The 15,190-nt window shown below is 38.5% G+C and overlaps 1 protein-coding gene across 3 annotated transcripts in view; it reads right to left on the bottom strand.

Annotated features, from left to right (window-relative positions):
• BEGAIN (brain enriched guanylate kinase associated) overlaps positions 1–14,427 on the bottom strand; it is a gene marked incomplete at both ends in the record, with an annotated part of 163,278 nt that extends 148,851 nt beyond the window's left edge. For 2 of the 3 annotated variants that reach the window (XM_082316906.1, XM_082316907.1), the window contains one exon: positions 14,377–14,427. In XM_082316906.1, coding sequence (XP_082173032.1) covers positions 14,377–14,427 — 51 coding nt within the window. Of the gene's footprint in view, positions 1–6,857; positions 7,599–14,376 lie in introns of those variants that run through there. The other variant, XM_082316904.1, reaches the window with a different exon arrangement.
• Positions 14,428–15,190: the final 763 nt, after the last annotated feature.

Below are 15,190 nucleotides of genomic sequence, written 5' to 3'. Positions count from 1 at the left end.
TGACTCACTTGCTGCTCCCCTTCTTCTCCAAAAACTTGGGGGAGGTTGGGGGGGGGGGGGGGGGGGGAGGTGAGCAGGGAGGGAGGACAACCCAAGTACAAACACTAACTTCAAAAATTACAGGCTTTATGATGAGACACTTAATTTCATTGAAAACACATTCTTTTTATTGTCAAGCAGCTCAGACTGTCTTTGTTTTATCCTGTCTTGAATAAATAGCTTACTTTTTTGAGTACTGGCTTATAGATATCTATGCTCTGCAAAGAAGATTTTGATCTAATTTGTATTTGATGAGCTGAGAAGCTGTAAATGACCATATGCGTCATCTTGGGAACATTGTAGCTTTATGCACTGTGTTCGACTAGACGAAGGATCCATTAGTGACCCAACGGAGGTGTTTTAGAGCAGGCAAGGAGAACTCTCTAAACACCATCTGCTCATACTGTTGCTTGTAAAACGATGTCACATCTGCTGCTCTAAAAACATTATGCTGATCTCTCCTACGGTACATGGCTGCTGCACTCCTCTTAACAGAGGGAAAGAAGTCAATGCCACATTATTGGGACAAGAGGTGTTAAGTTAACTATAGATGAAATTGCACATGGCCTTCTTGGCTTCCCATGTCTTGTGACTGTACCATATACGTCACAAACAAAACGAAGGAGAAGATTCAGCTCTCTATATTTAACTGATAAAACTGGGTAAATACTTGGACTGTTAGTCTTTGCTGAGCTCCACCTTGCCCCAGCTTGGCCGCTGCTGGTAAGACTAATACTATGTGCTTCAAACCTAACACAGCTAGGTCCTCTCAGAGATTGAGGAGATATTTAAGACAGCTTGATCAGTGGAAAATGAGGTTTGTCTTTGATTTCAGATGGAGTGAGGGTCAGAAAGCACTACCATTTCTTTTGGCCATCAGATTTTATAGCTTAGAGTATTTGGCTGCCTAACACCTATGAGGTGTTATAAAGATAATTTACCTACCCTGGAAGCTCCAAGTGTACACATCTGCATACATTTGCGATACTGCTCATTGCTACTGCACCCACAGTGACAATTCCATAATAGTGGTGTATAGAATTAGAAAAACAGTCAGTGTTGGTATCAGAAGGAGAGAGGTTATAAGTTTGGAAGTACCGAGGAACTGCAGCCCCAATTGACTAAAGATATGGCACTCTGCTTTTCACATCCAAATTAAGTTGTTTTGACCTGTGATTCTTATACAGTATTACCAGACACAGAGATTGTTTTCAGGGATCTGCAAATGAAGAAAAAATAAGAGTGAAGTTGTTATGGTTTATATTGCTAGCAGCTCAGTGGCTATGCTCACTTCGTATGATAATGAGTTTAAAGCTAATAAATCTGGAAATTGTGATATTTGTCTGATGTCTCTGAACGGTGGAAGGAAGTGACCAATATCTTCTCTCAATCAAGTTTTTGGTAAAGGAACTAAGCTATGTATTATAATATCTATTTTGACAAAACATTTATAGCCTACTGACAACCTGATGGTCACCTCCAATTTGCAAGGCAGAGGGAAACAAAATTCTAAGCAGTGTCATGCAAGATAGCTTGGCAAGAGGGAGGCCAGGATGCCAGGAAAGGTGGCCATGTGGCATGTTCCCGTGCCATGTGAGTCTCATATGAGGCCTTAATGATATGATCTGTAATGTGCATGTCATGTGCTAAAGAACTGAAGCACCTGATATAGTTGTCTTTCTTACCTTCTTCTGGTAACCTTGAGTTACCAGACCTGTGGATCAGAGCTTCACTATTTCTGCTATTGAGAGTAGTTCTACATTGTCCTGCCTGCCTGAAAGAGCAGGAACAGACCAGAAAATAGGACACTGGAAGGCTTTTCAGGCCTGTGTTCTGCTGCTGGCTTGATCACTGAACTGGGCAAATCACTTCATCTCTTTGCACTTCTGGTGCCACCTCTTACTATTTCTCTTTTAGTGTATTGCATGCATGAATCAGTGAAATAATAGATCCTTTCCATTATAATGTATCTGAACCCAAATCTTACTTGTAAACACTGTACTGTAAATGGAAATGAAAGATTTGGCATTCATCCAAGAACAAAGCAATTGCCTTTTTTACAGCATGGTGGCAGGCTGGAAGGGCTGAAAGAGGACTGAAAGCCTTCTTGTATAAAAGAGCTTTGGCCTAGAGCAACAAAAATCACTACGTTGTCTTCTCTTGCAGTGAGATTCTGCTGTTAGAACTCAGGTGCCCTAGAAACTGAGTTTCTTTATAAATGGAAGCTTAGCTGTATTTTCTACTGTTATGGCATTCTACCACAGCCTTTGCAGGACACTCTTCCTCTGCCTCAGGTTCCTTCATGCCTGGGAAGTTCAGATGTGTAAGCCTATAATTTCCAAAGATGCCTCTGCACCTTCAGAGAGCTGTCCCCATGCTAAGGCATTCTTCTTGCAAGAGAGCCTGTAATGAACAGCAGGAATCCTCATGCATGACAGATAGCAGAACGAGCAGAAATTAGTACCACTTTCCTTGTTTGTGTTAATGTCTATGACACTTTACCTCAGTAGGCTACCTATAGGGTTTCTTAAGAATTAAACAGCCTACCTGATTAGATATATACATCATCAGGATTTGAGTCTTCTCAATATCCTATATAAATGTCTACACTGGTCATATTTCTTCTTTACAATAATTATTGTAATATTAATTTCTTGTGAGAGGAATGAAAAGGGGTGTTATTCTAGCTTGTGCTTCATTCGCCTGCATTTTATAAGGATGCAAGCCTTTGTAACAGGTATTTGTCCCCTTCTGTCTCGAGGGCTATAGAAATTAAATACCATAGGGCATACGTTGACTGAAATCAGAGCGAGAATTAATACTTTGTTTTCAGATAATTTTGCTAAGGCTACAGGAGGGAATTGAATTGCTTATATGGACCCAAAGTTTGGCCCTTTAGACTAAATCACACAGGAGGCAGCATGACTTCATCAGTGACTCTCCAGGTGCCTTGTCTGGACAGGTGGCTGTAGCATCAACCTGACCTGGGTGGTGAGACTAGTGCAATTCATTTGAGAGATGAAAGACAGATGGAGATGTGAGACAAGCAGGGGTGCAGTTAGCTTGGTAGCTGCAGTATGTCAAATATTGAAGAAACCCTGAAGCTTGTGCCAAACCAAGCTCAGAAGCCCACCTAATGTGTTGCCACACAGACACATCACTCTGGGTTCAGAAAGAGTCTGTGTTCATGCAATGATGCTGTCTAGGTTATAAGCAATTGTTGTTGGCTCTGCCTTCATTGGTGCAGCTTTGCATGGGTGCAGCTAAATTATTCTCAGATGTGGCTCCATAAGCATGGTTAGTTCCTATGGAGCAAGGCCATGTTTCTGCCCTCTTACCACCTGCTCAATTCAGGCATATTTTATAGCATCTGAAGTCTTAACTTCCAAAATGTTTTGTAGAAGTGTCATTATCCCAACCCAAGCTTGTTTTTTAAGACATTCTCTGCACCAAATTGGAATTGCTAGCATCTCAGAGGGGATATTGCAGCTGACTAAGTCATTTGTATTGATCAGGCTTGACCTTGCTTATTCTGTGTAATGAGATAATGTCATGGCATTAGGTGGCAAGTGCACAATTCCTTAGGTTATGTATACATATAGTTGCAATGATGAGGTCAATAATTAAGTGTTTCTAAGACCTCTTGAACACAGAATGTGTACTACTGATAGTTTCTCATAAGATGGAAAGATACATGTCTTCTAAGAAAGAAACAGGGCTGCTTTCCTGTGATTGGAAAAAATCCATGTCTAATATTGCGTTATATGGTCCCTCGTGCAGGCAAAAGTAGATACATAAAGACAAGATCTAGTTGGAAAGTTGATCCTCATTCATGTATGACTAAAGTTGACTGAAACATAATATTCAGGTTGATTCAAATCTCAAGATGCTGTACACTTACTCAGGTCTGAAGTCAGTCTCCTGTACGATTCTTTAAGAACTAAATTTTTACCCATAGTTTCCTCTTGGAACAATAGCAGTGGTATCCAAAGCTTTCCTGAAGTCATTGGTTACTTGGAACAAATATGTTTAAGATAAAATGTGTATTAAAAGACACAGACCAGTCTCCTCTCATGCATGGCTTTCTTTGAAACATACCCTGGATCTGAGGAAAATACATACTGTTTGGACCCATCCACATTTCTCTCTGTGTTGATCTGTCCTTTGACAGACTCTTACAAGAATGTCTTCCAGGTTCTAAGAAACTTTCCATTGTGTACAACCCTTTTCAGACTTTTCCTGCATTTTTCAGCCTACTGAACTGGTCATTTCATTTCAACCTGGAAGTATGATGTGGTCTCGAGTTGCACACCCTCCTCTATATTGGTGTGGATTCAGAGGCTTGCTTTTATCTAGTTAAATCTAGTTAAATCATTTTGCTTTCCTGCAAAATGCAGGAAAATGCAAAAGACACTTTCCAGTGTCTCCAAATTTAGATCGATACATAGAAATGAGAAATAATTTCATCCTGCTGGCCAGGTTACTAAAATATTTAGACCATAGCAATGTCATGTCTATTGTATTTGGTAATTGCTTTCTACCTATCAGAATTCCCTTTAACTCCAGTCACTAAATGGAACACCCTTTTGATACTGCTAGCTGTCTGGAAATTTCTCTGCATAGATCTACAGTGAAGGTGGTTTCTTTGTGAGATTTCATTTCAGTGGCAGCTGTTTGCAAACCAATAAATACTTGCAGAAATGTCCCTGAACATTTTGACCAGTTCTCAAAAGTCTGAGAGTTGAAAATCACTTTTGTGGGTCTGGATCCAATATAGACACATCAAATGGAGTGCAGACACAGTTGTGGACACCTCAGGGGTCTTCAGAAAACATAACAGACAGGAGGCAATGTCACAGCATTCCTCTTCTAAGTCACATTTTTTTAATTAGATGCATTTTTCCTAACCTCAAACTTTCAAGCATGTTCTTTCATGCTCTTCAAGATGTGTTGTTATACCTCTGCTATCCTGTTTTTATATCTAAGTCAATGTAACCAGATCCATTTCTTTCTCTTGAAGATTATCTTCTGCATATGAATAATAACTTGGCAACTAAAACATGAAACAGTTTTAGGCAATGTTCTAGATGCGTATTCAAATGAACATTACATAACCAAGTACTTTTTAAATATCTTTACAATAACAGCACCCAAGACTGTCTGTACAGTTACCCTTTTGCTTCTTACTAGGCATGCGTCAGGTGAGGACTTGCACTAAATAAATTGCATTGAAGTAAAATTTTTTTCATGTAGAAGACATGAATCTGTAGATGTGGCTGAACGTGTTTTGCTTTTGTTTTTTCCCTGCCACTCCTTTCTTTTCTCATGTTGAGCTCTGCAGTCTGAGGCATTGTTTGTTGAGGTAAAATGCTTGGTAACTACTGTGTTTAATTTCAATTACTAGATTTAGAGCAGGCTGATGCTTAAATTGGAGTAGACTGATGCCTACATTAACGGAGTGGAATTACAGAGCACTCGGGAGTGTTTAGTCAGTTAGTACTTGATTGGTTGGACGTTCCAATCTGTACAGTATGAGCAAGTCCACTGGAAAAGATGCTCTGACAGATGGCTAATTGAAATGTGAAAAAAGCGTATCCTGCCACAGGCTCAGGCTGGAGCCTCCTGACCCTTTTGCAGGACAGCTCCCATTGAGGACCTGTGACACAGCACAGTGTGCAAATTCTCTCTGTGTTTCATTATCTTTCACCTCTTCTCCCTCCGTCCATCTTTGATAGGTAATAATTAAAACATCCAAGGACATCCTATAAAATCCTAAGCCTGGGTTGCTGAAGATTGCATGAAATTCTTAAGACTGGGATGTTCTCCCGCTTGCTACGGTCCTCTGTGAAAACAGACAACCTTTTGTTTCTTTGTTTTTAAATTTGAATAGACTTTTTAAAGAATAATGCAGCTGTAGCAGCTCCCATTTTAGCAACATCTGTGTACATGCGTATAGTCTTAAGCAACAGTTCCTGGGCCTTTATTGTTTTAGCAGGATTACAATTACTGCTCTAGAGACATAATAGCGTAATGCATCAGTTCAAGGTTTGTCAGCTCAGGATTTCTGACAATGCCATGCAAGCAAAGAACAACAATTTCCGTTTGCCCCCCTCCATAGGCTTAAATACCTCTTCCTCAACCAAACAAAGAATCTCATAGGAAAAAATTAAAAGCATAAATATTTTTGGCCAGACCATAGAGGAAAGCTTCAGTGTTTTTTTTTCTTTCTTTTTCAGTTCTTAAGGGTTTTTTTCAGAAAAATCAGGAAAGAAATTGTCAGTCTAGATGTATTAACTCCAGACTCACAAACCTTAGCAATGTTTTCAGGATGTCAGAGCTCTTGCTAGTACTTAAACATGCTAAGTGAGCATGCCTGTTTAGTGTAGAGATACCTGAGCAAGTTGTAAGCTGGTGAGCTAGACTACCTTAGCAGTCTCTCACAGTACCCTCTTCACCCTTTTCTGAGGGTGCCTTGGCTGCTCATAGCTGACCTGGTTATATATATGCTTCATGGCAGTGCAGGAATACCTTTCTTGCTTGATCTCATAAAGTCTTCCTTTAAGACACCAAACTAAAAGGAATCCTTTTGTATCCTGTCTTGTTGTCTAGTTGTATCCTGTCTTTGCTTCCTCCCATACCTCCTAGAGCTGGTTTGTTCAGCTACTAAAAATAAACCCTCCATGTTTCCACCCTGGAGAAAAGTTTGTGTACGCAGTAAGAGCCCACCCAGGAAGACAGAAACACTTCTCAAATAGTCACATTAATGCACAAGTACTTGTCACATACCACCCAAAGAAGTGATTTGAGAGAGAGCTCACCATACTTGTACTTCTAGGCAGAGATGCAGATTTTGTGGCTGGCATTTCTTTGCTTTGAGAAATCATAATTTCTACAGGCAAGCCAGATCTTGTTCTGCATGAGGCACCATTATCAAACGACCTGAGAGAGGGACTTGTATCCAGGGACAAGGATTTCTCTAATTTGCGTGTTCGTGCTCCAACCACAATGTCGGCACTTCTCAGACTCTCTAAGTCTACTTCTTGATGACTTTTCCCATCTAGAACGTTCTCTTTCCAGCTTTCAGGAGACTTTCTCTTAATATGCAAGTCATCTAGGCTTCTCACACTGGATGGAAAAGTATTTTTCAGTTTAGCAGCTCGATATGCCCTCAGGCTCATGGGATCAAGCACTCTGAAAGTAACTTCATTAATAAATTGAGAGAATTTGAGTTTAGCTTCTATTTTTTCTTCCACAACAGACAATGAACTTGATGATCCTTGACTCACCAAGCTCAAATCAGATGCAGAGGAACTGCTTTTCTTGTGAGTCTTCTGCCTCTGGAGCTTTTGGCTTGCATTTCCCACTTCTGCTGGATACAGAGAAGAGTGTTCCAGTCCGTGGATTTTTTCACCCCCTTTCTGACAGTGCTTTGATCGATGGGGTCGATAGCCTTCATCCTTATTTTTGCTTTTAACAAAGCTTTTAGCTTCTGACCTTGTGCTACCCTGTAACTCAAAGCTGTCCTCACTGGAGCTGCAGAGTTTTGAGTAACTGCTCATCGTCAAATCTCCAGCACGTTTGCTCTCCGCATCAGTTCCTACTTCTGGTACACATGCGGCGGTGGATGCACTGCATGCTCTTTCTTCAGTCACCCTGCCAACCCTCTCTTGCTTGGCCGGTCTTCCAGACACAGCACCCTCTGGCTTAACAGGGGAAATGGAGCCCTTTGACAGCGACTCCATTTATTTTTGTGTCTGTATGTCAGCTGGCATCAGTGAAAGTGGCATTCCCATAAATCCTTCTCTATCTTGTAAGACAACAAGCATGACTTTGAAAGCATAACAGTGCAGCCACCACATTTTATCCCATATGCATCCCAAATTATGCATATGTTTCATAATTAGATCAATAGCACATTCTCCTCATTTTAATTAGCCATACTAATGAACACAATCTATAGGACATGCAAATTTTCCAGAGTATTGAGTGCTTAGTGGATGAGCATGGGCTTTCATTGATCCAAAGCAGCATATGATATATTCCTGTCTGTTGAACTGGAAACCGAACTACCATGATGTAGATCAATTCTCACTAAGTAAAGTCTGGGGTGGTTCTGTTTCAGGGCTTTTTAAAATCCGATAGTAGAGAAGGTCATGCTATATTGTCCTAATGCTACTAGTGTTTGCTGTTCTATTAGAAAGCTTAGTGACAGATCTGCTAGACCCAGAAAGGCAAAAAGAGAATGTGATTCTCACTTTCTACCTGCTTGTTCTTGCCATAATTTTAATTCTAAAATAATTTTTAAAGGTTTGAATCCAAAGCGAGGTGCAATATTTCAGCATTGTAAATGAGTCTCGAGTAGTAATGATGGGTTCTTCCAGTACCTTGCATGCGAAGCTCTTCTCATTCTTTACTGTCTTTATAGACAGGCAAGTCTGAACTGTGAAGTGCAGAATTTCTATTTTTGCTTTGTATATGTGGGAACCTAAAGGCTAGTTTAAGTGAGGTTAAGGGCTATAGTCTGACTTTATAATCAGCATGGAAGTTTGGAGTGTCCCGATGATGTGCTGCCACAGGAACTGAACAGAGAATGAACTGACTGATAAACTCAAAAGGGTTTTTTTGTATCTCCTTACTTTAGCATAAGGGTGAAAGCAAGTCATTTAACCGTTTCTGTCTGGTGAGAATCAGACTCTGCTTACATTACTGTCATTGACACCACCATGGCTTTCTGACTGATGAAACGCAGCAGGTGGAGAAAGAAAAGAGAAGCGAATCACAAGCAGAAACCTGAGTGACCTCCCTTAAATATTGGGGCAGGGTGACATGAGGAGGATCCCTGTAAGGGATTGAGGAGTAGGAGAAGGTGGCAAGGAAGTGGAAAAAAGTCAGTGAAGAGCATCTTTAAAAGTGTCATACATAGCTGACAGGTCAGTGGCAGCTTGGGTTGAAATGTAGCTCCATGAGCTTTTGAAGCGGACATTGTGTTTAGGTCCCTCATTACAAGTCACTTTGCCCGCTGCACAGAATTTATTGTCTCCGCATTGGTAATTCCAGGACTTATTTAAATCATAGTTCATAAAAGCTGCTGAAGTGTTGCAAATCTCTCAAATTAACATACTAAGTGCATTAATTTTGCAAATAACAGGGGGACAATAAGATCCTTTTAACACATCAGAAATCAATTGCTTTTACTGGAATTACTTTCTGAAATGCTTCCATATTTTCTATGGGACCGCACCATTCCATTGCATGATACAAACATTATCCTGATCACAGAAACGATGTGGCTTAAAATGCATAAATAAATCCTGTTCACACTGTCTTGTTTTAGGTGAATTTATTCCTCTCTCACTTGAATGTGAATGGTGAGAGTTTAAAGGGCTGGCGAATGCTTTCTATTGTAAACGGAGAGTTTCATTACCTTTTCAGTGCAGTCAGGGAAAAACACAGCACTACTCTCTTCTTGTAAAGCCAGAATTTAGGACTTTTTCAGTATGTCCTAATACAGGCTTTTGAAAACTTATAGTTACTTATTGAAGCAAACAGGATTCCCCAAAGGGGTAGGGTCTATGCTAATGCATCTCAGGTCTTTTGCCTTCCAGGATCCATTAGAGCTTGGCAAAGTGTGAGTTCTGCAATTTTAATGGACTTTATTAATATGTCGGTTTCAGAAACAGAGCAAGCCTCATTGTGGAGCCAGAATCTGTAATGGCTTGTACATATTTGGAGAAGAGCTTTTTTATTCATGAGGGATTGGGGGTCATTTGTGCATGAACAAAGCTATGTTAACTACAAGCACAAATTCAGCTATCCATTGCATATGTGCAGATTTTAAGGTGTGAATCTGACAGAAGTCTGTGGTACAGCCAACAAAAATGGCTCATGTATTTCTCCTCTACTGTCAGGAATGAGCCCATTTGTTCTGAAATATGTCATCTGTGTAGCAGTCAAATATAATTTTTAAAAAAATAGGAAAAATATCAGGTTGTAGGTTATAAGTAACCTAGATAAGGTATATAACACTTGTGGGGGTTTTATACTGCTTATACTGCCGCTGATCTTTCTTCAGATGATTTCTGCCTAATGAATTTAAGCATATGACAGACATATCAAATTATTAATAAAAAAAAAATTAAGCTACAGCTGCAAAATGACAAATAAGTCTTCTTACCTGAATGATATAGATCTTTTCACATCAATGCCTCTAAACCTTGATTGGAATAGATGTTATCAAAGTTTATAGTCACAATAACTATTCAGTGGTCTGTCTTAAATAAATTCACCAAAATATTCTCTAGAGACTACCTGAATCACAGAAATTATTTCCACTAGTCACATGTACAAATAGAGGAGCTGAATATTAAACCAAAATATGCTTAAGAATCTGGATGTTTGAGACTGAACTCTTTTATAATGATTTGATGTTCACGATTTATTTTTCATATGTTAAGTGACTTACTTTTTAAAGTGTAAAATTATTTTGCCTTATATATCTAAATCTCTTTGAAGACATTGCTGATAAAGAGAATTTCTTGTTCCAGTGCAAGCAGGTATGTCTGTGAATAGCAATGCATTGCTGCAGTAGTCTGGGCTGTACTCTTGGAACAAATACCTTCAGAGAGCTCAAATTCTCCTGTTATTTCTTGCTACAATATGCCTTTGCTAGGTGGATGTTTGCCTGATTTCCAAGGTCTTCTAAACCTCTCATATTAACATTAAAATAATCATAAGGAAAAAAACTTATGCCTTAATTTTGCCCTGTTTTAGAAATGATAGATACAATTCTTGGAATAATACAGTATGCCTGTGCAAATCAGTTCAAAACTGTTTGACCTAAGTGACAGAGTTCATTGTAGATAAGATGTCCTTTGTTAGCAGCTCTGCCATTACCTTGTTAGTTGACCTTTGGTGAACACCTGCACTTTCTTCTGTAGCCACCATTAACTGTCCTCAAAAATTAGGAAAGATCTGTCTTCTTCTATGCATTGGTACACAAGCTTGCATAACGAGACCTTGATCAAGGTGACATCTCTAGGTACTATTAAGACTCACATAGTGATAATTCATAAGTGAATCATTTCTAGGGACTCAAGTGGATCCAGTTAGTAATTTTGTGTAGCGCAGTGGCTAAGATGTTCTATTCTATTTTAGTATTAATATAAGAATATGAACAGAACAATACCAGTCCTTTCCTACTAAATTGACTGTTGAATCTGAAACATTTATAACAATGATAGCTAAGATCACAGCTTAAATGGGACTTTCATAATGATTCAGTATTTCATTTGACAAGACTGAAGCATTCAGGGACTAGTAAACTTGTTACTTTGGAAAACACATGAAGATTTTTCTGAAGGTTAATTTAGGCTTATTTATATTTTAAGTGTCATTTCACACAGACATTATTAGAAACCTGCATATATTGTATAAAAATGGAGCATAACAGAGTTACCTCCAAACATGACTTCATGCAATGTAATGTCTCTACAGACCACTGTCTGAAGATTTAAAATTGAAAGCTGAGTTTTGTGGGAATTAAAACCAAAATTATATTCATTCCCCCCTCCCTTTTAAATAATATCCCCATTTTTTAAACTTCAGGAGATTTTAATTTTTGCTAGTAGTATCAAAAGCAAATACAAGCTATCTATGTAGCAAAAAAGCTGCAGTAGGTTGTTATGACAACTAGGAGTTTCTTTGTGTAGAGCTCTGGAAGATATGATCATTTTGGGTCAAAGCAGAAAACATTCAACAGTTCTAGTACTAAAGAAGCGTGCAAATTTTTTTGTATGTATGTCTAAAATTATGCCTTTTGATACATTAACAATAATATATTCAGCAGATTATCTACATTAAAAAAATAAACAAGTCTAAAGATTTTCCACATTTTGAGATTCATAAGAAAATTTTAGGTTATTAATGAAAAAAAAAAAGTGTAAATCTGATTTTAAACAATATTGGGGTTTATTTTAATTCCAATTAAAGTTGGTTCCAGAGCCTTTTGTAGTCAGTGAGTAGACTCCAGGATTTTGGATCAATCATTACACTGGTTTCTGTGCTGTTCTTGTTGCAGCAAAGAGTGAGTTTTTCCATCATAATGGAGTGTATTTCCTGTAAGTAATTTTGTTTGTAGTTCTCAGTCAGCCTTTCAGCTGCTCAGAAATACTGCCTAAAGCACCAGAGCCAAACCCACCGGAGTTGGTAGGAATTGCAATTCATTTCAAAGTTCTCAGTTTGCCCTACAGATGTGCAAGTCCTTCAGCACACAGTCCACTCTCAAAATAGATATATCCCAACTCTTCCAGTGCCCATTCTTGTTCAGATATACTCTTCTCTCCTGCCTTTAATGAAAATTTTATCGTATCTTATCCATTACTCTTTGCACTTAATGAAGTTCATTTTGGAGTGTTTTATGGGACCTTTCTGTTTTACAATTAAGTTTATCCCTTTAAATAATACAAATGTTCCTCTCTGGTTTTCTTTTAGCGGATGGTTTCTTTTTTCTTTTCTTTCTATATTGGTTGCCAAATACTAATTTGATTTTAACACAAGGTTGTCTAGCCCAGTTTCTTCAGCAAGACAGTGTTGGCTTAAAGTCTTCTCAGCATTGTTTTCTTTAGTTATTCTCCAGAAAGTGTATCACATTTCCAAATTAATGGGAATAATGTCTATTTCTAGGATGCTATGTGTCACATAGCAAAAATTCCATTTCACTAAATATTACCTTCACCATCTTTTTTTTTTTTCATTTTAGAACAAATCATTTCTAATGGACAGGAGATGCAGCCAGCATTGCCTGTAGTCATTTTACCTCACTAGGTTCTACTTGAAAGTCTTGCAGTCCTAAGGAAAATTCCAGCAGACATTTGCTCTAACTCTGTAAGATCCAGCTGTCTTCAGGACCAGTAGAATGAAAGTTCAGTTCCTTTATTTTAATGAGTGACTGTTAATGGGAACGAGTTAAAAACCTTAAAATGAATTTTTCTTTTCTCTATCGATTGTTGGTAGCTCTGTATCATGTAATGACAAACAGAAAATTGGACCAATGCTGCCACCATTAAATCAGTCTGGATTCTTAACAACTGATAGGTTTTATTGACATGAAAAGTACGTGAAAAGGTACTGTGGTGTCTTACAGACCAGAGACATTTAAGAAAATCATGCTTCTATGCAAGAATCTGCACGGTGCACAGAGTCTGCATCCAACCTTGAATCTAAATCGAAAGATCTAAAGGATCTAAATTCCTCTAAATTCTCATTAATCTACCTCTCCACCAAGACCAGGAAAACATTTATCTGTCTTACAACTACAGAGTGACCAAACACAATGCAACAAATTGCTGTGCCATCTTTCTTGCCAACAGTCACGAGTTTGATTCATTTAATTTATAGCTGTATAGTAGACAGAGCTGTGCTAAGCCTGTAAGAAGTGTTGAGCATTAGAGGAGAGATGGGTTTTAGCATAAATCCTGCACCACCCTGAAAACAGAGTCACTGTTCTCTGGCAAATGCTACAGCTGCAGTAAAACTAGAGCCAGCCACCCATTTAACATGCAAGCTATATTTATAGCTTTAAAAATGAATTAAACATTAAGAAAGAGAAAAATGTAAGCACAAAATGTTTTAATATACCAATTTTAAATTTTTTTTAATGGAAGTACAACAGAAGAAAAAAGTCTTTCCATTCGATACAGGTCCTTACTGCATTCAGTATCATACTGTCAGAGCACCTTCCGTTGGCTGCTGTGCAAGCAGCCAAATTAGTATCAGTTGTAAGCTGTTGGCTATTATGTCATCTGCTCCCTAGCAGCAGAAAATTGCACTGTGGACACATGTTGCTGTGTGTATTTTTAAAGCTGCTCAAAGAAATGTACTTACGGCATTAGATAATGACATTTGGTTACCCTTAATTCCTAAGGGACTTTTTCCCCTTTCATTCTCCCATGAAGAGAAATTTTACTCTTGCTGAGAAAAGCCAGAGAAATAAAGCAGCAGACTGTGATCTTTTTTCAAGAGTTTTAAGTGATCTTTTATTTATCCACGGTTCAGACAATGGACTGCTTTGAAGAGAGGAATACAAAATTGTATGGAGGCTGATCGACAATACAGGAAACAGATTTGTGGTCTAGTAAGGCTGAGCTTCAGAGCATATACACTACAGCATTTTCTCCATGTTGGAACTTCTTAGCACTAAAAGCTTGTCATACCACCTGCCTGAGAGATTGTTGTCCTCATCCAAGAGATGAAGTTTCCTACCTAATGGAAGATAATAGCATCTCTGAATAACAGTTTCTTTATTGGATTAGTGTTTAGTGATCAACCGCAGCTCCGTACCTTTACTGTGAAGGAGTCCTCAGAATGCTTTCTGTCCTCTGTCAACATCATCTTTTTCTTGCTCAGCTTCTGCTTTAGCCAGCTGCTCCATGAGCTCTTCTTCACGTGCTGTACCTTCTTTGTAGCAGTGGTGTAGGATGGGTAGAGCTGTAGGTCATCTGCATTACACTAGCATTTGGTTCTGTGTCTCCAGTTCACTTTGTAGTTGCTTGGTGAAGAGACAGCAAAATAATTGATCCTTCTGAGAATACACAGATGAGGAGTCTTAGTTTCTTCCACTGCTCCTTGAACATGTGTGTTTTTAGGAAGGTGTCAAATCCTTTGATTCTATTCTTAAACCTGTGCTTCTTTGAGGTAGGATGGCAGTGTCATGTGGCTTTCCAAATTAGGTATACCATTTTCCTCATTTTACTCTCCCTTTTCTCTCTTCCTATTTCCCAGCCCTATTATTATTATTATTATTATTATTATTATTATTATTATTAATTGGCAAAAGACAATAAAAAGGCATAAGAAAATTTAAGACAGTAGAGAGGAAAAGTAAGTGGAAGAATGGAATTAGTTTCTTATGCAAAATCAGACTTGGAATAAAAATACACTTCCTTTTTCTTCAGGTGGAATGAAAATATTTCCCACCAACTGAATTCTGCTTTATTTTAATGTTCATGATATTTTCTATACCAATTTACTTTCTTTTACTTAAATACATTCCTAGTTTGATGCTGGATGCCACAGTCTGCAAGGCCTTGCTGTCTCTGAAGCCATATAACTTCCCTTTTTGATGTGACACCACCTTACTGTTGAATTAAGGCTA

Source organism: Platalea leucorodia (genome assembly GCF_965183815.1).
Source record: "Platalea leucorodia genome assembly, chromosome: 7".
Classification (NCBI taxonomy): Eukaryota; Metazoa; Chordata; class Aves; order Pelecaniformes; family Threskiornithidae; genus Platalea; species Platalea leucorodia.
This window is presented reverse-complemented; position numbering and strand designations above follow the sequence as displayed.